The sequence below is a fragment of the Urocitellus parryii genome, chromosome 7 (assembly GCF_045843805.1).
Source record: "Urocitellus parryii isolate mUroPar1 chromosome 7, mUroPar1.hap1, whole genome shotgun sequence".
NCBI lineage: Eukaryota > Metazoa > Chordata > Mammalia > Rodentia > Sciuridae > Urocitellus > Urocitellus parryii.
Window position 1 is genome coordinate 128,347,584 of NC_135537.1, and position 24,464 is coordinate 128,372,047.

General features: G+C 49.7%; 1 protein-coding gene across 1 annotated transcript in view; it reads right to left on the reverse strand.

Annotated features, from left to right (window-relative positions):
* Ntn1 (netrin 1) overlaps window positions 1–24,464 on the reverse strand; it is a 176,563-nt gene that overhangs the window by 60,781 nt on the left and 91,318 nt on the right. The window contains exon 3 of the mRNA XM_026390621.2: window positions 5,588–5,776. Coding sequence (XP_026246406.1) covers window positions 5,588–5,776 — 189 coding nt within the window. The remainder of the gene's footprint in view (window positions 1–5,587; window positions 5,777–24,464) is intronic.

Sequence of the window (24,464 nt, forward strand, 5' to 3'; positions counted from 1 at the left end):
GGGACCAGAAACCTGAATATGATTCCACAAAGACAACTGAGGTCTAAGAAGGTCACATGACTAGCTCGATGCCCCACAGATTTTGAACATTAACCAAATCTGTAAAAAAGGGCTTTGACTCTCACATCCCGCAGGAAACAGAGAAAAAGTGTGTGTGCCAACACCGGTCACAGCTGGGGTGAGATCTTCCATTGGGCATTTTTCTCTCCCGACTGTAGGATCCGAGGCAGGCGTCACTTGTCTCTCGTGGCAGGGGCTGGCCTTACCTTGTCATATGAATGCCACTCCTTGGGTTGGGTTCTGTGCTTTCAAAGCTGGAGCTGCTCTAGCTACCGACTACCTTCCTGCCTCAGATGACCAACCCTTTTCTCTGCACCCCACAAAAACAACAGGGAACAGAACTGTGACAAGGGACCCACAAAATGAAAGCTGGCTCCTGAGGGTTTTGTAAAAGGGGACAATGCTTTAGGAAGGTCCAGAGGGGTGGGGTTCCCAGGTACTTAGCTATGCTGAGACTAAAACCTTCCAATGATCAGATCTAAATATGCAAGCTGGTGTACACATGTGCACACACATGATCACACATGTATACGCTCTTGGCCTGTGATCCCATGTCTTGATCTAGATATCGTGATATTAGGCTGTGCCAGTCTTTTTATTAATACCAGGGATTGAACCTAGGGGTGTAGGGGTGCTGAACCACTGAGCGACATTCCCAACCCTTTCTTTTTTTTTTTTTTTTTTTTTTTTTTGAGATAGGTCCTAAGCAACTTAGTGAGACCCTAAGCTGCAGATGCTGGCCTTGAACTTGTGATCCTCCTGCTTCAATCTCCAGAGTCACTATAATTACAGCTGTGTGCCACCATTCCCAGCTAGGCTTCCCCAGTCTTGTCAAGCAAGATTTAAAAAACTTAAGGCAGGAAGCTGGGTACGGTGAGGCACACCTGCAATCCCAGCTCCAGGAAGCTGAGGCAGGAGGTTTTCTTAGTCCCAGGAATTTAAGGCCAGTCTGGGCAACATAATAAGACTAAAACCCTGTCTTTTTAAAAAAAAAAAAAAAAAAGTTTAATTTTAAATTTAAATGCCCCCCCCACCCAGTTTTCATCAAGGGACTCATAAAAATATGGACATTCTCTCAAAATAAAAAAATTCGGGAGTCTAAGCCACCTGTGAGCCTTCCTTGAATCCACACTGCCAAGAGCAAAACCACCATCCTCATTTCTTATTCTCCTCCATTTCTCCGCCTCTGTGGGTCTCAGCCTTGGCTACACATAAGAATCACCCGAGGAGGCAATTCCCAATGCCCAAGCCTCATCTGGATCCAGTAATTAAAGCAGAATCTCTGGGGCGGAACCCAGGCTGCAGTATTTTTATGTCTCTCCCGGGTGATTCCCTTGTACAACCAAGGGTGAGAACTGAGGCACACATGAAGTGAAGGTCAAGAATCCAGAATGAGGGAGACACAGGGGGTTGCCCTGGGAGCCGGAGGCTCACTTCTCCACCCCAAGCATGCCTGGCAAAGATGGTGGGGACTGTCCCAGGCTTTTGCCCTAATGATGCCCTGCATGCATCTTCTTTGGGCTCGGGCACCTTCTCAGCAGCCTGCAATTCAGCCCCATTGGCTGTAGACTGGAGGAGGGGGAGGCAGGGCAAGGGGCGACCCAACAGGCTGCTCAGTGAGATGGAACGAGAGCCTTTTGTAAGGAGACGCTGGCTGCGGTGGTTAATTTCTTAATGCTCATCGCGATTCCGTTCACGGGAGACTCTCGGAATGTCTTTATCCATCACAGAGGGTTTGGGAAGATGATAAATTAATATCATTATCAATGGAGGCGCTGCTGAAATGGTCCAAGAGCAAACGTCTTCTTTGCGGACTCTAAAAAAAAAAAAGAAAGCGCTCCCAAGTCCATAAAGAGAGACAAATGGTAAACAAAACCTCCTATCTTTTGAAAGATTCCAGGACGAGTATCATTCACAAACCGTTCGGTGGAGAAAAGGGGAGAAATTTATCTCATCTGACTTTGTATAGGACAACGGCCCGCACCATAATGAGGCCGTGCCCGTGCTGTGAAATTGCACTGAATAGCCGGAGAGTGCACAGGCCTGTCCCCTGGGCATGTTTATTACGGCCCTTTGTACGCACCAACCCTGCCAGCCCCACTCTGCTTCTCAACGAGGGGAGGGGAGAAAAGAACCCAACAAATTTGTTGCTATGAAACTTCCCAAATGGGGGAACTGCATAATAACGTGTGGAATCAAATGCCCTGGCTCCAAGCTGTTCTTGTCGGGGTCCACCCCTGCTCTACAGTGAACAAGGTCCCGCGTCAGCCAATCACCAGCCCTGTAGATGGGTGGCCTCGGCCCCCTGCCTGGGCCCCTCTTGGGCCCAGAGAAGTCAGGGATAAAGAGGGCCCCCAAGGCCATTCCCAAACCAACTTGGGAGTCCAGAGCCAGTTGTCCCAATTCCCCTGTGAAATTCATTTGAATCAAAGTGAAGAAGTGTGGCTTTCACTTGAGGGTTCCCTGAGGTCAATCTCAGGAGAACGGGGGCTGAGGCCAGTGTCACACACACCTACAAGGTTTGGATGCCTGTGACAGCAAACTGTCAAAATGCTGGAGGTCAGTGGGCTTCCTCCCATGATTTCTTCAATCAGGTGGCCCTCAGAAAGCAAGGCAGAAGACCCCCATGGAGGCGGCCGTGGTGGTGATGGAAGAAGGGAAGATATTGACTGAGAGAAAATCTCGGGGGTACACACAGGCCCCCAAGCATCTTAACTTCTCCTAAAGCTGGTTCCTGCCAAGATCTCTGAGTCTCTTTGTGATGGGAGATGTCCCTTGGAGGAATTGAAGATTTAAAGTTCCCAAATACCCTAAAAGGATGACATTAGGAAGAGAATAGGGGACAGATGTGGAACTTTCAAGAGCTGTCTTTCTTCATTAGGTTGTTGGAAATTTCTGGTCACATTTCTGCTCCTTAATCAGACAGCAGATTTTTTTTTTTTTCTCACCAATCAAGAAGGAGGATCCTTTGGGCTATCCTTTTCCTCACCAATCCAGAGGCAGGAACCTGAAGCATTGTCTTTCCTCACCAATCAGGCGGCAGGTTCCTTGAAGCATTGTCTTTCTTCCCCAATCAGGTGGCAGGTTCCTTGAAGCATTGTCTTTCTTCCCCAATCAGGTGGCAGGTTCCTTGAAGCATTGTCTTTCCTCACCAATCAGGCGGCAGGTTCCTTGAAGCATTGTCTTTCTTCCCCCAATCAGGTGGCAGGTTCCTTGAAGCATTGTCTTTCCTCACCAATCAGGTGGCAGGTTCCTTGAAGCATTGTCTTTCCTCACCAATCAGATGGCAGGCCCCTTGAAGCATTGTGTTTCTTCTCCAATCAAGACTCGGAGAGTCCGAAACCCTGCCTCATTTTCTCAGCAGGATGTAATTGTCTTCTCCCAGGAATTCTTCTCCCAGAGTTCCCATCAAGACCAGGGCAGCTGCTGTCCAGGACTGAAAATGCAGACAGCCACCTAGGCTGGCCCTACCTTTTTAAATCATGGAACAGGGACAGCCCCTCATCTGCCTGCCTCTGTTCCTCCCTAGAAACCAGCAAAGGAAGCTGAGCATTGGTGGTCCTTCCACCAGAGAGGCAGACCCTGGAGAATGAACCTGAACCCTGTGGCTTCCTGGCATCCCTCACTCTGAGCAGTAAGAGGATAAGAAATGTCATGGCCGTTGTCCCTACCCTTGGCCACCGAGGGAAAGGTGGAGGTGACCAAGCCTCTTTCCTTCCTGCATCTCCAGAGAACAGGCATTTTTGTCCTAACAGCAGAAAACAGCAGGCCAGGATAGGAGCAGCGCCCCCTTTCCCTGGGCACAGGGCTGCCCACCTAAGTGGCTGCTATGGGTTAAAACTTCTTGGCTGAATCTCCAAGAAATCTATGTGTCAGCCAGCTGTTTACAAGACCCCTGGCCTCAATTTCTTCTGTAAAAATGAGACAACAAACACTGGGCACAGGCAAAGGAGCTGGATGCCTTCCAACTCTGCACTCAGAAAACCCACAGCCATCTCTCCCTGGTCTTGCCCTGATCAGACCTTCCTGACACCGCAGACCTTTCTAGGGTCCCTTTGCCTGGGCCACCTTCCCTTTTCCAAGTCTCCTGGAGGATGCTTACCTGAAATCCTTGTCTTTTTTGATATGGAAACAGCCCAGCTATCTTTCTGCTCAATTTTTTTTCTGGCAATCACCAGAGGCCCATAAGACCACAGATCTGGAGACAGCATGCTTCATCTTGGAAGCTACCCTTACTCATCTATGTGCATTTGGAATCAAAGGGCTCTCTCCTGGAGGAGACAAACTGGGAACCTGGGGAGGTTTCTGTTTTTGAAAAGAGGGTTCTGCACAAACAGCGCTGGCTTCATGCTCAGAAAGATGCATGCTTTGTCAAGCTCTCTGCTGCCGCTGTTGCGAAAGCCTTAATTATTTTTGAGTAAGGGGCCCCGTATTTTCACTTTGCTCTGGGCCCTGCAAATTATGCAGTCAGTTCTGCACACAAGTGCCCAACATCTGGTGGATTTCCTGTGACGAAGATGATACTTCATTCAAAGGCTGAAACCCAGAAGGGTTTCTGCACTGGACTCACGTCTGCCATGGCTTGGGGACCTTCTGTCAGGGTCTACACACCCCATGTCAGGACCCCGTGTTTGCTGAGCTGTTGGCTGGAGCTCTTGGAGGTAAACGTCTTCCTGAAAAGCCATGCTCCTGCCTGGCCCTGGGCCCCATCTTTGGGAGCAAAAGAACCCTGGTTCCTGGAATTCCCAAAAGCTAGCATGGGGGGAGGGTACTTCTCACCCTCCAACATCACTCAGTTCCCTGGCATTTCATCAGCTTCTCTGAGTCATCTGACCATTGCCTCATTTTTGTTGGTGGGAGAAAAACAAACAGCAGAAAGTTAAAACGTTAGTGCTTGCTTCAGTGAGCGAAAATAGAGTCTCCGGTCTCTCTCTCTCTCTCTCTCTCTCTCTCTCTCTCTCTCTCTCTCTCTCTTTTTTTTTTTGTCCTGAGAAGTAAAGCTATTTGCAAATGGATTAAATGTTCCTTCTGAGACCCTGATCCTGAAACTGCGACCTCGCTGCAACTGTGCGTGTCTATGTGTGTGTGTGACAGGCGGTGGGGGCCCATGCGCACACATCCAAAGAACTGCGTCTGCGTGGGTTTGGGAAAAGAGGGTCCTTTGTCCCGAAGGTAAGCCTGGCGAACATGACTCGAGTCCCTGTGGTATGCAGCACACCTGTGCAGAGGAGAAGCTCAGGAGGGGGAGGCGTCAGCGGGCCAGCCCTGCACCCTCTTAGGGGATCACACCTTCTCCTTTCTTCTCCTTTGAGCCATGTCTCCATCGCCCCTTTGTTTTGGCATACACCTTCAAATACCAGGGAGGGCTCTGTGAGTGTGTGTGTGTGTGTGTGTGTGTGTGTGTGTGTGTGTGATGACCTCAGTCTACACTCCTCTGTATGGAAACTAGGAAAAAAAAATCACAAAGGAGAAAGAAAGGAAAGAGGTCAAGTTCTGTCCCACCCACCCCCCTCCAAGCACAGCCTACCTTTGCAGGCCTTCCGGTGGGTGATGGGCTTGCCCATGTCACGGTAGTAGCCCTCTTTGCAGTAGTGGCAATGGCGGCCAGCGGTGTTGTGACGACAGTTCAGGCAGACGCCCCCACTCTTTCGTCCAGACAGCTTGTAGAGCTCCATGTTGAAGCGGCAACGCCGGGCATGCAGGTTGCAGTTACAGGCTGCAGGAAAGACAGGCAGAGACTGTGAGCCAACAAGGGTGCTGCGGAGATAGACATCAAGGGGACCCAGAGAGACTCTGTTCCCAACTCCCCCCTTCATCTCCACTGCTGATCTCGGGAGGCAGTGTCTCGCCCCGGGAGCTCTTCCCCGGCTTTCTTTGTTTGCACCCGTCAATATGATTGAACACCTCAGGGTACCAGGGCTGAGGCTCCCACCAAATTCTTGTGTCGAAGTCTTAACCCCAAGTACCTCCGAGTTTCACTATGTTTGAAGACAGGGACTTTAAAGAGGTGAATGAATTAAAATGAGGCCCTTAGGTGGGGCCCTACTCCAAGGTGTTCCTATAAGAAGAGGGAATTTCTCTCTTGAGAGACTCAAGAGGTGTATGTGCACAAAGGAAGGACAGGCTGAGATGCACGGTGGTGCACAAACTATAATCCAAGCAACTCAGCAGGCTGAGGCAGGAGGATCACGAGTTCGAGGCCAGCCTGGGTAACTTAGCAAGACCCTGTCTCAAAATAAAAAGGCTAAGGATGTAATTCAGTAGGAGAGTGTCCCTGGGTTCAAGCCCCAGTACCAGGGGAAAAAAAAATTATTTTTTTCAAAGAATAGGCAAGGACATGTGAGTAGGCAGCCACCTGCAAGCCAAGGGGAGAGGCCTTAGGTGAAACCAACCTTGACCTTGGACTTCCGGCCTCCAGAACTGGGAGGAAAAAATGTGTTTAAACCCCACAGTCTGAGCACACTCATACACTGCTTCTACGCCACCACGTTCTCATTTCCTAGAGGACCCCAGGGCCCAGTGCCCCGTCTTCCCTCCCACCATCAACCCAGAGGGCTTCCCATCTTGTAGAGGCCTGACCATCCCTGGGCTTGGGATCCCCTGCAGAGGACCCTTGGCTTGGTTCTCTCTGGCTTCCTCCCAGCCAGGCTTGCTTCCCTCTACCTCCTCCTTATACATGACTCAGGACTTGGCACCCTTCCCCCGCCAGCCCTGACTCCCTCTGAGACCATCTTCTGCCCCCCTAACCACGTCTGTGCTCCTGACTTAAAAACGGATATTCCCAGCTTGAAGCCTGGGGTCTCCACTTGGATATAATAGCGCCTCCCTCATTCACTCCTCTCCATACTGTCCTCCCACCGCCCTGTTGTCTGAGCCGAGGGCTCTGGGCCACTTTTACCACTGTACAGTCAGTCAATCATCCCTCTAGATCTGCAGGACCTATAACCCTGGATTCAACAAGATATAGATCCGAAATATTAAGGGGGGAAACAGCATCTGTACTGAACGTGTACCGACTTTACATGTTTATTTTTAATAATGAAATTATTATTTCATTATTTTTATAATTATTTCATGATTCCCTAAACAATCTAACAACTATTTACAAAGAAGAGACTATTTACACACGAAGAGACTCGAGAGGTGTATGTGCACAAGGGAGGGACCAGCTAGCCGCGCAGTGGTGGTGCACAAACTGTGATCCCAGCAACTCAGCAGGCCGAGGCAGGGGGATCATGTGTTCGAGGCCAGCTGTTTGGTATGATAAGTCATCCAGGGATGATTTAAAGTATACAGGAAGATATGTATAGGTTCTAGGTAGAGACTTCATTTAAGGCACTTGAGCATCTGTGGATGTTGGTTTCCACATCAGGGATTCTCTGTGGCTACCCAGGGACGACTGTCACCAGAGCAGGAATTCCTAAGCACCAATCTGAGGATGTCCATCAGGATCAAGTTGAAATCACTTATCATGGCCTTCAAGGGTTCTGAATCAGCCAGTCCTGCCTCCCGTCCAGCTGCAGCTCTGCTCACCAGCCCCCTCCCTCTTCCTGCTTCAGTTGGGCTCAACTTTGGTCAGTTTCCAGAGTGAGACATGTGCGAGGACTCCCCACCTGCTCCTGGCCTGCAGGTGCTGCTCCTTTCCTCATTGGACACCCCCTCTTTGTCTGAATGCATCCTTCTCATGTTCCAGGTGTCTCATGACTTCAAGGTCATTTCCAGGCCCATCTCCACTGCCCCTCCTCAGCCTGGTCCAGGCACCAGCATGGCTCCCATAGAGCCCTCCTCACCCCCCCGCCCCCGCCCCTGCTGTGATCTCCTGATACCTGCTCTCCTTGGGCTTCAAATTCTGGGATAACTCCAGCTTGGATCTGGCTACTCTGGCTCCCTCTTTGACCCATGATGCCTGGCCATTCTTCACAACTTTTAAATGTTACCTGGTACTGTGTTGTGAATTTCTTGCCATCTAAAGTAGATGCATTTAACAGCAGGGTCTCCTAGGGTTGGGCAGCTAAGCTGTTTCCAATTTGTCGCTATTATAAATAACACAGGGAGCCTGGCATGGTGGCTCATGTCTATAATCCTAGGGACTCTGGAGGCTGAGGCAGGAGGATTGCAGATTCAAGGCCACCCCTAGCCACTTAGCAAGCCTTGTCTAAAAATATAATAAAAAGGGCACAGGTTGCAATTCAGTGGTAGAGCGCTTGCTTAGCATGTGGAAGGCCCTGGATTTAATCCTTAGTACTGCAAAAAAAAAAAAAAAAAAAAAATTAAAAAGAAAAAAAAATAGCACCATGGTAACCACCTTCGAACACAATGGTAATCACCTTGAACCACCTTGAAACACATTTCTCAAGGCAGAACTGTGAGTCAAAATTTTGGTTCTACATGTTTTTAACTTTGGATCCAAATGGCCCAATTGCTGTCAAGAAAGGCTATGCTGGCTCACTCTTCCAACAGCAGGATGTGACAGCTCTTGTGTCGCCACACCCTTGAGAAAAATGACAATGCACATTTGTTATAAGTATGCTTCTTTTCTTTAATCTTTGCCAATTTGTCTGGGGGGTGGGGAACTCACACATGATTTTCATCTGCATGTCTTTGATTACAAGGGATGCTGGGCATTTCTCTGTCTATTTATATTTCCTGAGTGTGCGCCCACATTGCCTGTTCATGCCATTTGCCCAGTTTTCAAATAAGGTGGGGTTTTCTTCGTAGTGTCTAGAGCTCTTTCACTATTGTATTTAAAAAACATTTCTACAATACAAATATTTTGGCCCGTTTCTTATTCATATGTTATTTCCATTCCTGATTTGCTTTTAGATTGCCACTTTACTTTTTCTCTGATATTAAGATGCAATTCCTTTAAATGCTCTTCCTAGAGTCAGCCGCCTCCCCCCATCCCTCCCTCACTGGTCACTCAATTAACAAGAGGAGACGGAGGATGGCTTTTGGAGGGAAGTGCTAAGACAGCTTACACTCTGAAGTGTGGAAGCTGCTGGAGGCCAGATTAGATCAGAGGACACCCCGGACCCTGAAGAACTTTCCCAAGTGTCCCTCAGCTGGGGTCCCCAAGAACTTAGTTCAACCAGGTGCAATGAAAGAACGCTGGTACCCTGCCCTCCCCACGGGGGATGGTCACACTTAAAGTACATTCATCATTTCTTTGGTCTAACTCAGCTAGATAAGGGGGGCAGGGTGCGGTTCAAGGACATGAAGTGACCAACCATGGAGCCAGCGAATGGAGGGCCCAGGACTAGGCCCCAGTTTTCTGGCTGCTGACCCACAGCCCCAGAGCAAAGTGTCAGATCACTGGAGGTCACAAGCAGGCCTGGACCACAGCCCAGAATCTAGATCTATCCTACAAAGCACAGAAATCTCAGGGCCTGGTACACCTGTCCAGGGCCAGGGATCTGGAAGCATCACCGGATCTCACTTCTTTTGGCCTTTTATACTGAGCAAGGCCTTGGAATGGCATCTTTTGGTTCTTTTTGGAGGCTGATTTCATCCTGTGTCCTCCCCTATAAAAGAGGCTCCAGCTGTCCACTGAGGGGATCAATGGATTTCTGAGCCCCTCCTGGGGACTCTGAGTCCTTCCTGAGCTTCTAAGGGGAAGCCAGAGCTGGAATCTCACTTCTATATACACCTCACACCAACAAAAGGTTCATCCCAAACAACTGGTCACACAACAGAGAGCTCTGAGGCCCGACTTCAAAAAGCAGGGCGTCCCCTCCTTCCCTCCTGCTTCTCGGAGCTGTCAGGGACTTCAAGTGACAATTGCCCACGCTCAGACTTCTGCAAAGTATTTTACAGCTTGTTTTCTTTTCTCTTTGTTTTATTTTCTCTACACAAATGGAAAAATGCATCAGGCGAAGCGGCTCACATCTGGATCCCTCTGCTCTACCCAGAGGTGTCACCCAATCCGACCCCCCGGCCTGTCCCAGCTCCTGCCTTGGAGAGATACCTTAATCCTTCGTGCCTTCCTGTTTATCTTCTGCTTCTCTCGGAGGCAAAAATATTGGGTATGAGTTTCATTATCAGATTTCAAGGCGGGAAGGAAAGGGCAAATTTGTAAGAACTGAGGTCAGCCTGGGAAAGAAGGGGGCAGGGGAATTAGGGAAACTCCTGAGGACTAGCACAGGCCAGGACAGAGTCCTGCCTGGCCTGTGAGGCTCTGCCTCTTACCCAGGGGTCCCCCAGCTACCCAGAGAGACTCGCTTCCAGCCATCACACGAGGATCATCAAAGATGTACCAGGTGTGGCTACACTTCAGACATAAGGCATAAGGAGGGATAGGGTGGTGGGCGAGGGGGGCTTCCCAACTGCTTGCCAACCCTCTCTGACACAGAGAAGGGACCAAGGAATAGGGTCCTATAGTCCTCTCCCAGCAGAAGTTCCTCTAAGTCCTACTATAACACAAATCTATGACCAAGATTCCTTAAGCCTTTCTCAGTCTTCTTCTACAAAACTACAATTGCCCAGCTCCTCACCACCCCTCAGGTCAGTTCCATCCAACACATTTTTCATGGCACTCTAGCTACATGCCACCCACTGCCGTGAGCTATGTGGCAAACAGAGATGGATGACTCTCAACTGTCCTGGGGCTTCTCCCTGATAGGGGGAGGGCCAGAGAAGCCTCCTATCGGCACACTCTTTGATAAAGTGGGACAAATGTGCTTGTCAGCAGTGTTGGTTTGCTGAGGATAGGCATAGTGTTTGCTCTGACATCCACTAACACAAAGCAAGCCTGGATACACTTTTGTTGTACAAATGAAGAGAAAAAAATGTTCAAGAGAGAAGATGGAGAGATAAATGGGATGAGGTGGTAGATAGACAGGTGGGTAGATGGGGTGGACAGATGGACAGATGGATTGGTAGCTGGATGGGTGAAGTGATGGATCAGTGAATGGACAGACTGGGTGATGAATGGATGGATGGATGGATGGATTGGTACATGGATGGATAGATGAATAAGTTGGTGGATCAATAGATAGATGGATTGGTGGATGGATGGATTAGCAGGTAGGAAGGTAAGTAAATAGGTAGACAGACAGGTAAGACAGAGAACATACTGCCTAGACCAGACCCTGATAAGGCATAACCTTGTGACACTTTTTTTGTTTTAGGGTACCGGGAATTGAACTCGGGGACACTCGACCACTGAACCACATCCCCAGTCCTATTTTGTATTTTATTTGGAGACAGGATCTCACTGAGTTGCTTAGCACCTCACCATTGCTGAGGATGGCTTTGAACTCACAGTCCTCCTATCTCAGCTTCCAGAACGACTGGGATTACAGACATGTGCCACTGTACCCAGCGACATTTTTTTTTTTTAAATTGCTGCTTTAAACTCAACTTGCTGTTTTAACTCACAGTTTGACTTCTGTCCATTCAAGTAGTCTGAGAAGCTTTAGGGAGAAGAACATACATCTAAGTGCCATCGACTCCTGCCCAGGACTCTAAACAGGTCTTGCACAAAGACTGAGTCTGCAAACTCTAGTTGGATGATGCTGGTCCTCCCCAAAAGACCCAGATAAACTAACCTCTAAGCCCCACCAAGATCAACCCAGGCCCAGAAAGTGTTCATCAGACACTGTTGAGCTATTTCCAGACCCTATCTCTCAGGGACGCTGATCCTGCCTCCCCAAAATTTATGTGGTTCAGGGTTCTGTCCCTGGTCTTGGCCCCAGGGTCTTCGCTCTGCCCTCTTAGCACACAGGATCTCTGTCTTCTCTCCCTCCCAGGGTAATTCTTTTAGGAAAGCTGCCCCATGTTGTTTATGCAGTATATTGGGAAATTTTGGACTTATGTGTCTATAGCTGAACTGACCAAAATAACTGACCCATATAAAGCACCATCCACAGACTGGGGAGTTTGTCTCCAAGACCAGTCCCCAACCCTGGGCTTCCCGTTGGCCAGGAAGAAGGTAAGTTCCCCTCTGGATCTGTCATGATCAGAGGCACATTTCAATATCTCCAGAGCACAAGGGCAGGCTGGGCGTGCCCCGTGGTGCTATTTCCCCTACTGGTTCCTTTGCTAATTACATCTGGAGTGCTGGTGTGACCGCACCAAGCCAGACAGAGTCCTGTCCTTGGGATGTTCCCATCTCAAAGGGGAGAAGGATCCATAAAAGATCTAGGATTTCTAGCTTTGAGCAGAACTATCAGGACCAACAGGGATGTCCATCTGCTGGGCTCTTTTGGAAGAAGGTGACGAGGACAGGACCCGAGAAGAGAGTCAGAGCCCAGATGAAACATTCTGCCAGCACTGCTCCAATGGCACATGCGCAGGGGTCGCCTGGGGCTCTGTCTAGATGCATTCTCCCAAGCCCCCCGCCCCCCTCCCCCGTGACATCAATGCTCCTGGCATGCAGGCCAGTATAGACCAATGGAACCAAACAGAACGGTTTTGTGGTGAGAGAGAAGATAGTTCATAGTGGACAGTCTGCAAAGAGGACAATGGACAGAGGTCTGGTTTCATAAGAAACTTCTCCTTAAACAATTGGTAGAGTCATAAAAATATTTGAGAGCTATTTTTGAGAGTTTGAGGTCGCTTGTATTTCCTTTTATTTATGACTTTGCTCTCTATTTGGTGCACTATTTATTTAGAAATCATCTGCTTTTTGTTTATAAATTTTAAGTGTTCCATGTCCAGTAAGTGTCCTTCTGAGGCCAGATTTCAGCATCTCCTGAAATGGCTGGGCTGAGCAACCACAGAGCCCACACACCTGGTTCCCAGCAGCATCCGGATATCACCCTCACTAGACTCTCAGAAGGAGGGGCTGAGGCATGATGGGCCCAGGCATTCCTGGAAACCACAGCCTTTTGTGTCTACAGGTGAGCTGGGCCGAAGAGAAGTGATCGTGCACATAGATAAATTCATAAAACAATCAAAGCCCAGACTATAGGTTTCACTTTATCGTTGGCAAATCCAATGGCAGGTGGATTGATTTGTGTGGTCAACACATATGTACTGAGCACCTACCATATTCCAGGAACGACACAAGGAGCTCTAAAGGGAGCAGGACAGAGTCCTTGAAGGTTCCCAGGTGTGGCTAATGCTGCTGCCATGGTCACTCCCAAGCCACCACTCACAAAGGTGACTAGAACTTGTCACTAGAAATGTCAATTGGCTAGATATGAGCCACGGTGAGCAGCCACGAGTGAGTCAAAGAGATTGTTTACTAGGAGGACGTGCATGGAGTCTTTGGGTTCCAGTTAAGACTCTAGGGTCTGCAATATTGTGGGGCTGCCTTGTTTCAAGTTCAATCTTAAAAGCCATTGGCAAAGGTCCCCATGAATGGGGTAACTTGATTGTGTGAAAGAAGAATCAACTGTCCACACTGGGCAGGACAATCCAGACGACATGAGATGGTTCTACGGGATTCTCAGGGATCCCAGCAAACTCAGGAGGAAAGCAGTGGTCTCTCCAGACAAGAGAGCGGGCCACCAAGGAAGGACACCCCCCCCACCCGCAGAACCTACTTCTGCCTAACGGCTCATTCATTTCTTCATTCAACAAATATTAATGGGGCCCTTTCGAGGCACCAGGCTCTGAGGCAGAAGCACAGCTGCTGTGTGGCTGTATTTGGCTCTGGCTAAAACAGATTATGGCCCCTTCCTCCTTCTCTCCAGATGTGGTTTTCAATTCAAGCAGCCCCCCCCCCAAACCCCAAGGCCCAGCCAAAGGATGCTTCTCAAAGCTGGTGCACAGGTTCTCCGGAACTGTCTGCTAAGACTCCAAGTGCACAGCCCAACCCCAGAGCTTCTTCCCAGTAGGTTGTATAGGGGGGTGAGACTGTGCACATCTCACAAAGTCCCAGGTGGCCTGAGGGACACACTTTGAGAACCACCACTCTAGAGAATGCAGAGGGACAAAGAGGATGCCTGGAGCCCTGGGAGCCAGGGGCTTGTGACACAGAAGCAGAGCCTGGGTGAACAGAACCTTTAGTAAAGTCACATCACACACAGCCATATAGCACATCGCTAGGAAAGAGAGGTGGGCACGATCTGGGAGGACTGAGCTCTAGCCCCAGGAGTGTGACCTTGGAAAGTCCACCTGGCTCCTCCAAGCCTCCATCTTCACACCTGAAAAGATGAAGACATTTGGATCTGATGATCTTTAAGGTATCTTTCTGGCTCCCCCAAAACCTATGTCTCCACGATACCAAAACTCCTGGGAGGGTTGGGGACAGATCTGAACATTCACAATAGATCTGAACATTCACAGATGTGCTGGGGAGGGTATCCAGGAGTGCAGGAGGGGAGCGCTCCAGGTTTCCGCGATGAAGATGATGAGATTGTGAAGAGACTCAGGGTGGGACTGAGCAGAGGGGACAGGACCACAGAAGGGACAGTAAGACCACCTCCCGGGCTTAGGTGGATCACAGAGGGGACTCTATGACACCACGGACTTGGGAGGGAATCCTGTGGGCTTCCATCTGGCTGACAGTAGAAGTGACAGGTCTTCACTGGATGACAGGTTCAGGAGGGGGACAGGCTGGTAACTTGGAAAGGGACTGGACAGAATTAATCCCTGGGTCTTTGGGAGAGAAAGGATTCCTTCCAGGGTAGCAGGCGGAGGAAACCCTTTTGATGCACAGAGCGCAGTAATCCCCCCTTATCCAAGGTTTCGAGTTTCCAACCTTTCAGTTATCTGTGATCAACGGGGATTACAAAAGAGCATCATGGCTCAGTGACCCAGGATCCCCCAAGCAGATGACCCTCCTCCTGACGCATCATCAGAAGATCAAGAGTCATGGGACCCTCTATCACAATGCCCAGGTCACCTCCCACACTTCATCTCATCAGGTAGGAACTGAGTCACCCCAAGCCAGTCACCTCAAGCCATCCCCAAACAGCAAAGGCAGCACAGTAAGATATTCTGAGAAAGAGAAAGAGCACTTGACTTTTATTACAGTGCATTTTTATATCTGTTCTATTTTACTATTGATTTTATTGGTGATCTCTCACTGTGCCTCATGTATTAAGTGAACTTGATGATAGGTGTGTGTGTGTGTACAGGAAAAACACAGTAAATACAGGGCTTGGTTCTATCTGAGGTTTCAGGTGTCCCCTAAGGTTCTTGGGTATCCTGCTTTGGGGCATGCACAGGGCTGGGGGTTCTTGGAGGAGGATTTCATGAAGCGCAGAGACCAACAGGGACCCTCCTGGTCAGCCTGAAGGCCAAGTTCTCACAGAGAGGCTTCCCCTTCCTCTCTAAGTCAGTCCTCTGAGGAGCCCCGAGGCCTGCCTGGCCACAGCCATTTATTCTGAAGCTCCAATTTGAAAACAAAATCCCCCGGCCACTTCCAACCCCACCTGGACTTTATCATCCTTTATCAGGGACACCATGGACCAGGGGTGGATCAAGGTGGTAGGGTTAAAAAAAAAAAATGTGGGAAATGCTTTGGAACTCCAGTCGGGACCACGGAGGAGGCCGGAGGAGGCCGAGGCTGGCCAGCCAAAGACAGGCTTTAGATGGTTTCTGATAAAGTCCCTGGAGATAAGTGGCCTGTGTTTGTCGAGGGCTTAGAGAGCTTTAGCCAAGTCTGATCACAAAGGGGCCCTCTGTCAACAGTCCTTCAGGCCACTAATCGGGCTGAACAAACACTAGAGTCACAAGTTCTTCACACCTGTGGAGCTTGGGAATGGCCCCTCTCAAGAGGGCAGACAAAAGGGCGGAGGGGAGGGAGCCTGGGCCCCTACCCAGCTGGGCTCTAGCATCTGGAGAAAGGACTGAGGTGGGGGAAAGATAAGTCCAAGTCTGGCAAGCCCAGGCTCTTTCTTCCCCCAGAAAAGTGAGCTTCCCACTGGTCAGAGAGACCCCGGACCAATGGGGACCCAGCTACAGGGTGGGAAGGCGCGTTGCTCTGGGCTGGGACCAGGGCCACAGACAGGACTAAGGTATGGGGGTTAGAGGGTCCAGAGAGCACCGCCGAGGCCTTGTGGCTCTTTCTCCCCCTGTGTGGGGCCACCGTCCCCTCCCCTCGTTGACTGTGGGGCCATCTCCCAAATCTTCTTGACCTCATCATCATTTTTTCCACTGTTTTTTTTTTCCCCTCTGTAAACATCTTAGCCTTTTCTTTCCCCTGCCCTTTTTTGGCTGCTACACCTCCCCCTAAGGCTTCCAAGCCATCCCCTCCTAACTAACATCTCCCAGGCCCTTCGCTGAGGACAGCACAGGCCTTCCCGCACAAACCTCCTCCTCCTGGCCCCGAGGGGAGGCCCCTCTCTGTGGAGGAAATGCCAAGGAGGCTTTGGTAAGCACCGAGCAGTCACCGAGTCTTGGTCTGCGGGGTTCCTCAGATCCTCCCTCTCCAGAGCCCTGGCCCCAGACAGCTGGGTGGGCCAGGTGTCACCCTGGCTTGACACCTCCCTCAGGGTGTCAGCCTTAGCACCCCCCCTACCTCCAAGTGGCCCTCCACCCCAATCCCTCTTCAAACCTTCCTCTCATCTTGTGACTGCCATGTTCTGGAACCTTCTGTGGCTGCCCACCTCCTTCAAGATGCAAACTCCCTCGCCCTCAAGGGTGCAAAGGGTTTCAAAATGGAGGTGCAGAGACTCCCAGGGGTCTTGCTTCTTCCTCATAATAGGGCCCCATGTGAACACCCGACCCCACTCCCATCCACAGGGAGCAGGGAGGACGGATGGTGTTCCCTGAAGGAGAAACACAAGGGCTCGGGGCTGGCGTAGCCTGCTGAGGTCTCCCAGTTTGTCCTGCGGTCACAGAAGACATGAGAAACATGAGGACCTGGTGACAGTGTGATTAACTCCTCACCTGGTAACTCAGGGCTCTTCTGGCCAGCAAGGGGACAGGGGGACGGTCTAGGGCAGAAAGAAGCTGATGATCCCCATCACCACCACCACCACCCCTGGGGCTGCCAGAATTCCTTCCTGAAAGACACAATCTTCAGAGAAGGGGTTGTCTGGGCAGAGCTCCCCCCACAGCTTTGTTGCCACGAAATCCTCTTGGCCTTGTGACTCGTGGGCCCCGCCAGATGCCTGCTAGCAGCACCGGGGGCTTCTTTCCAATGGCTCTCCCCAGAGGTGCTGCGCACGCTCCGTGAGCTTTCTGCAACCAACATCTGAGGGCTGACTTGCCAGCAGAGCTGGCCAAGCCTGGCTCCCGGCTCCCTGGAGTCATTTCCCATCTGTAATGGGTCCCATCACCAAGGCTGGCACATGCCAGGCCGGAGATCCAAGGCGGGATCCAGCAGCAGTGCGGGGAGGGGCTTAACGACTTGCAGTCACTCTGTTCTCCCGGCATCAGCCTGGGAAGCCTGTGATCCTGTGATCGGGACTCCTTCCCCTCCTTCATTCGCCACAACCCGGGGGGGGGGGGGGGCTGCATCCGTCTGTTTGACTGCTTATTTCGTTGACTCTCTGGTTAACTTTGACTTGAGTTGGAAGCTCCGGAGAGAAGCCTACACCACCCTCGGACTCCAGACTGCACGCCGAGCCCCGCAAGCCCCATCCATGCAGGTCCCTGCTCATGGAGGGGACTGGCTGAAATTGGGGGTCCCGAGAGCCATTCTGGGTCAACACCCACGTTTCTTCTCATGTTCCTAATTCACTCTCCCAACTAGGATTGCCAGATTTCACAAATGAAAATACAGCACTCCCGTGTAAATGTGAATTGCAATGAACAATTTTTAGAATATGCCCCGAGGCATGAACGGCAATCATAACTCCAACACAACCTAGATCCCTATCAAACCTGCCCTTTGCCTAAGACGTGTGACTTCTACGTGACAGATTTTATCAAAGGCAACTCTAATTTTCTCAGCACCTGTGGGTCCCGGAAGAGGTTAAAAGGTTCCTTAATTCAACAGGCCCAGGAGGGGAGTGTCCTGTTTGAGTTTTTTAAAACTTTTTTTTAATTCAAAGGGCTGTCTGATTCTTTGGTTCTTGTTTGGTTAGTGTCAATCTGTCCATCCCTACTCACTTCTGTTTGTCCACTACAGAAGAGAACAGAAGCCCCATGCTGGAGGCCATGGGGTCCTATAAGAGAAGGCAAAGGATGCCACCCATCAAATGACCCCCCAGATATACCCCCTGCTGTATGATGCCATTATCACGGCTGAGAAGCAGATCACCTCTCTGCCTTCCCCATGCTTCTAAGAGCCCTGTTACTCCTGAGCACGCCACAATTCTCCAAGCAAGGAACCCCGACTTCATATGCAAAGATCTCTACATGGTAGGGGTACAAGCAAAAGGAAGGCAAGCATGATCTGAGTGGCCCCAAATCTTTACCCAAAGACTGTTTTCATCCGGGCATGTTTTGTGTTGGAACTGATCAAAATCTGAACCCCAACTCTGAATCCAGTTCTTTTAATCAAACCAATTAGGTATGATTTATTTAGAGATCGGTAAACTATTTATGAGATCACTATGAAAGACCTTAATTAAAAATCATACTGCAGAAGAACACAAGTGGCCCACCGCGGCACGGAGGGAATGACAGGGGACAGCAGATTCCAACGGACCGAGGGAGCTGGTGACCGAGGGCCACCCCTGGGAGATAGTGACCTTGCCGTCCCTGAAGGCATTCAAGGAAAAGAACAAGGAGATTCCAGCTCTGGTGAGGAGGTAGAAACAGACTGATATAATTCCTTGCAATTCAGAGAACTTTCAAAGAGAGCCCGTCCATCCTGGGGCTGGGAGATACCTCCAAGTTTGAGGTTAGGACTGGCCCTCGTAACATTCTGACACAGAAGTTAGTGAGGGGAAGCCAGGGGGGTGCAAATAACCTTGGGTCCTCTGGATAGGGACTGTGCATGTGGAAAGTAGACGGCAGAACTTCCCTGAGGCAAATGTGGGGGACGGATGTGTAGAAAACAAATCCAAATAGCCCTTCTGACCCAGGCACAGTGACTACAGGCTCCCACCTCTTATCCCAGCAGCTTGGGAGGCTGAGACAGGAGGATGGCAAGTTGTGGCCAGCTTCAGCAACTGAGAAAGACCTTGTCTCAATAAATAAATAAATAAAAAGATCTGGGGGTGTAGCTCAGTGGTAGAGCACTTGCCTAATATGCACAAGGCCCTGGGTTCAATCCCTGGTCCTGCAAAAATAAAACTAAGACAATCTTTCTAGAATAGTGTTCTAAGTTATCCGTGATGGCAGAAAATATAAACTCTTCTTCCTGGAGAGACAGTCAGTGACTCTGCTTCTGCCATCTTCTGAATGGCCTTTGGGGCAATGCAGTGACAGAGAGGTGGCAGTGATTTTAGCCAGAATATCAGCCTGAAATGTTTCAGGGTTTAAAAGGCTTCAAGGTCAACTGATCTGCAGACCGGCACCAATACAACTCACTGCAGCTGGTACCTCTGAGTTGGGTTGCAGCCAGGACACTCATTGTTGAGTATTTGGAACATCTCTTTCCTGGATTTAGGGATGATATGTCAACTCAGAGGCTCAGCAAGAACCCAACAAGAGACTGATCCTTACGGGAAAGGGGAGCCTGTGGCAAGTCAGCCCCCAACCCTCCTCTTCCCAGTTGTTTTGAGGGTGAGCAACATGGCTGAATGCTTGGCTCACTGGTCACCCAAGACATTCTGCTGCCTTGATCTGTTTCAACACCAAGAAGGTACAGAGGCCAGGAGTCCTCCCCAGATGTTCTAAAGACCCTCAAGTCCCTCCAGCCCTGCCAATCAGCAGAAGGTTTGAGAGGGAGGAGGTAACCAAACTCTCTTCTGCTGGTTGCTTTGGGTCTGGATCCCACGGTGTTGGTAAGAAAGGCTGTCCCCTCCCTGAGGCCTCACCCCCAAAGTGGGCAGGAAGCTGCTAGAACGGCAGCATGTCCTCAAAGAGTGAGGAGCTTCTAAAAGCTCTCAGATGGAAAAGATGGAGAACAGATACCAGGCCACTGCCTGAAGGATGAGGTGGGCCACGGGAGGAAGAAAGTGGGAGGTGGGTATGGAGGGCAGTCCTCAAAGATGGAGCCGCTGACACCTGCCATCATGGCTCACTTTGGTCACTAAAACAGGAACAGGTGATTTGCCCAGAGTGGCTCTGTGCAGCAGGCTCCGGGGGTCTTTGACTCTTCCCTGTTTCCCTGTGAGGCTAGGACTCTCTAGTCCTCACCCTGCACCTTAAACACCCACGTTACATCCTGAACATGTGCCAAAGAGATAAATGAAGGATGTGCATGAAAGAATCCCTGATGAGGGATCTCCCAGACGTGAGATGGCTCCAGCCATCCACTTTGTGATTTAGAAACAAAATCTTATCTTCTTCTAGACCCTGGGAGCCGGGATGGAAACTCAGTACTAACCCTTGTGCAGTTCTAAACACCTCATACTATGACCTTATACTCATCCCTCGGTATCCAGGGATTGGTTCCAAAACCCCCCAAGGATTCCAAAGTCTGTGGGTGCTCCAGCCCCTTATATAAGATGGTATAGCATCTGCACATAACCAACCACACAATCCTCCCATGTACTTTATGTTATAGAGATGATTTAAAGTATTAGGTATCATACTGTATTAGATATTATAAGTAATTGTAATATGAGGTATTATAAGTAATTATAATACCTAATACAATGTAAAAGCTGGGTAAATAGTTATTATACTATATTCTCTAGGTAATGACGACAAGAAGGGTGTACATGTTCAGTACAATGCCACTATTTTGCTGACTATGTTTGACCTGATGTTGGTCAAATCTTTTGGCTTAAAAGCCATGGATATGGGGCTGGGGATGTGGCTCAAGCAGTAGCGTGCTCGCCTGGCATGTGTGGGGCGCTATGTTCGATCCTCAGCACCACATACAAATAAAATAAAGATGTTGTGTCCACCGAAAATTAAAAAAAAATATATATATTTTTAAAAGCCATGGATATGAAGTTCCAACTGAACTTTCATTCCACTAAAGGAAGCCAAAATATATATATATATATGAATTCACTGGGACCTAATATCATATTCTACTTATCCACTCAAGGGTTGCTCACAAACACCAGGTGGGGAAGGTTTTGTTATCCCCATTTCACAGATGAAGACATTGAGGGCCCCGGCTGAGCTCACAGGATTAACCGGGATTGGAACCCCACCCGGCACCAGCTGACTCCTGGCACTTGTCTCTCCCAGGGGCCAACGGTGAGCGTGAGTCCTACCCACTAGACCTCTGCCCCGTGACTTGTTGGTTTTGTCACCAGAATAGAACTCTTTAAGGCACAAGCTGGGCTTGGTGCGGTTATCTTATGACAACAGCTCCTCTCAGGTAGTCTTTGGAAATGTTTTTCCTGGCCCTGAAATTAGGGGGGGTTTGGGAACCAGACAGGTTCCTTGTACAAGTCGGGGGCAGGGGAAAGCCATGTGTGAACGCCCCGCATTTCTTGGCCCTGGCGCTTCTGGCTGCTTTGAATGTGGCTAATTCCCCAGGCGTCCTCTGTAATTCCACAGTAATGTGGCTTTAATTGTCCCCAAAGCGGGCCATTCTTCCTTTATTGTGCAGTAAATTTCCCTCTAGAGTTCAGATTTCATGCGCCTGCCCCAGCCGCAGAGCCAGCCAGCCTGGGGGGGAGGGAGGCAGCCTTGTCCTCACGACTGGCCTCTGGTCCTAGCCAGTCCAGCCCCTTCTCCTTCTCTGGCCCTGCCATGGCCCGGTGCTCCAAACGGCCACAGGGCAGACATCAGGACCCCCGAGGGAGGGGCACACTTGAGGAGGCAGGGATGCTAGTCTGTGGTTGTCTGGAAAAGGAATTAACTTACCAAATGCAGACAAGATGCCACCGTGGGGTTCGTTAGGCTGCAGCCAGGATGGCTTCCCTCCCCTTGCTCATTCCTGTCACAAGCAAATGCCACTGAGCAGGGGAGCAGGTGCTAAGAAAGGTCTCAGGGAGCCTGTTCTAACCTCCCACCTGCGCTACTGGGGCCTGTCACCTAACTCCTCCTGCTCCTCCCTGCTGGTCAGTGAAAGAGACTAATTACAAGCACCCCATTATCAGATGAGATAAGGTGGGTCGGACTGCCTCAGCCTCATTACAACGTGAAGGTGAAGAGGGTGAGTCTGGAGCCAGATCTGTGTGTTCAAATCCTGTCTGTCACAGGCGAGCACGGTGCACTTGACCTTGGCTCTGTCTGTTAACCTGTCAGCTTCTTTATCTGGGAATGAAAACAGCCGTGGTGCCTGCCTGTCAGTGTTGCTGATGTTACCTCCACCAAGATGGACAACACAGCTCCAGGTTTCCCTGCAGATCTACTGGATGCTGGGGACCCATCAGAAATGACCTACACGCTGAATGAGCTCGTCACCAGAAGACAGATAGAAAAGCAGATGGCAATATACTCAGGACACCACACCAGGGGGATGTCACCACCAGTGGTCACCCATGGGAGCCCCTGGGCCTCTGCAGCCTCAGTCTCTAGTTCCTCTCCAAGGGGTCTCCTGGTTTAATATGAGACTTTTCTTGCAATGACCTGACAAAATTTGTGCCCATATCTGTCTATTGAAGGGCTTGGGCTGCTCACCGTGACAACCTTGTCAGAATCCAAAAACCATCTAGAACATAACAGAGAAAAACCTGGAAAGGAAACCATTTCTCCAAGCAGTCAAAAGAAGGGCTCTTGGGGGGCTGGGGTTGTGGCTCAGCGGTAGAGCGCTTGCCTCGCACGTGCGAGGCCCCGGGTTCGATCCTCAGCACCACATAAAGAGAAATAAATAAAATAAAAGGTATTGTGTCCAACTACAACTAAAAAATAAAAATAAATAAAACAATAAGTAAATACATAAAATTTTTAAAAAGACATAAATGAAAGAAGGAAGAGCTCTTCCCTGCATGGTCGTTGCTAATCATTCATGTGGAATTCGAACGCCCTTCTAGGCCCAAGTCCTCAGAGGTGACGTCATGCACCTCTTAGGTTCTGCTTGAGGAAAATGCACTCCTGTGAGGTCCTGGGGGATCTCTTCCTGAGTGGGAGGCTCAGACTGTCCACCTTTTTGTGCAAGTCCTCCCAGCCTCTGGGTCACACCTGTTTCTCTGCACTCCTGCCACCATGCTGGGTGACACGGGCATCAACTTGAACAAGTCAAGGCCTCAGGTTTGTGGCCCCTACATTGCTATTACCTTCTCCTCTCTTTTTCCCATGCAAACTTTGGGTCCTTCTGCAAAACAACCTGCCACAGGGAAGATGGACATAAACCCATGACCACCTGTCTCCCCAGATACTCCCTGCTACTCCTTCGAAGCCTTTGCTGAGCTGTCCCTTCTTAGCAGTCTGGCCCTCCGTTGTCCCTTCCTGGCTTACATTTCCTCCATATCACCTAAGAGTTGACATGCACTTTACATGTTGATTCTGTCACCCAGCAGTAGGCATGTACTTGACGTATCGTTTTTATTAAATCAACTTATAGTTTCTGCACACTTTACACCCTGACTTTGCTGGTTATTTACCTTGGGGCACACATAGACAGTGGTCCCCTAATATCTGTGGAGGATTAGTTCCAGGACCCATGCAGATACCAAAATCTGAGAATGCTCAAGTCCCTTAGGTAAAAAGGTGTGGAATTTGCAGATCACCTGTGTTCATCCTCTCATATAGTTTAAACCTCCTCTAGATTACTATAATACCTAATACAATGTGAATATGATGGGAATAGTTGTCCCACTATATTGTGCAAGAACTAATGACAAGAATGAAAAACTTTGTACCTGTTTGCTGCAGGCATATTTCTTTTTTTGTATCAGGGATTGCACCCAGGGATGTTTACCCACGGAGCCACACCTCCAGCCCTTTTTATTTTATTATTATTATTTTTTTTTATTTTGAGATAAGAGTCTTGCTAAGTTGTTTAGGGCCTCACCAAGTTGCTGAGGCTGGCTTTCAACTTGCAATTCTCTTGCTTCAGGCTCCCAAGTTGCTGGGATTCCAGGCAAGGGCCAGCTTCCTTTTGGAGTTGTCTTATTGTTTTGTTTTTTGCTGGGGATGGAACCCAAGGCTTTGCACATGCCAAGCATTTTGTTCTACCACTGACCTGCATCCCCAGCCCACAATTTTTTAAGAAAATATTTTTCAACCTGAGGTTGTTTGAATGCATGCACATGAAACCCATGGATATGGGGGACCGACTATTCTTTACACACTGATTTACTCGCTAAGCTTCCCCTATCTAACATAGAAGATCCTCAAACTCCAGGATTTTTGTTTTATTCGATCCCCAGATGTCTCCCTGGGCTTAACAGAGCTTGGTACACAGTCACACCTGTGAGTCAATCCTTCCCACCCTCTTGGCCTCACCCCCTGTCCTCAAGGGAAACGAGAACCTTAGACCAGCACTCCTACAGTTTGCTGCTAGCCGACCCTAAAGCCACCTTCCTTAAGGCCACCACCCTCCTTCTCCCTGTTTAGGGCCAGTCCCCCCCCGCTGTGTTTTGAACCCATCTCCTCTTTTGCCT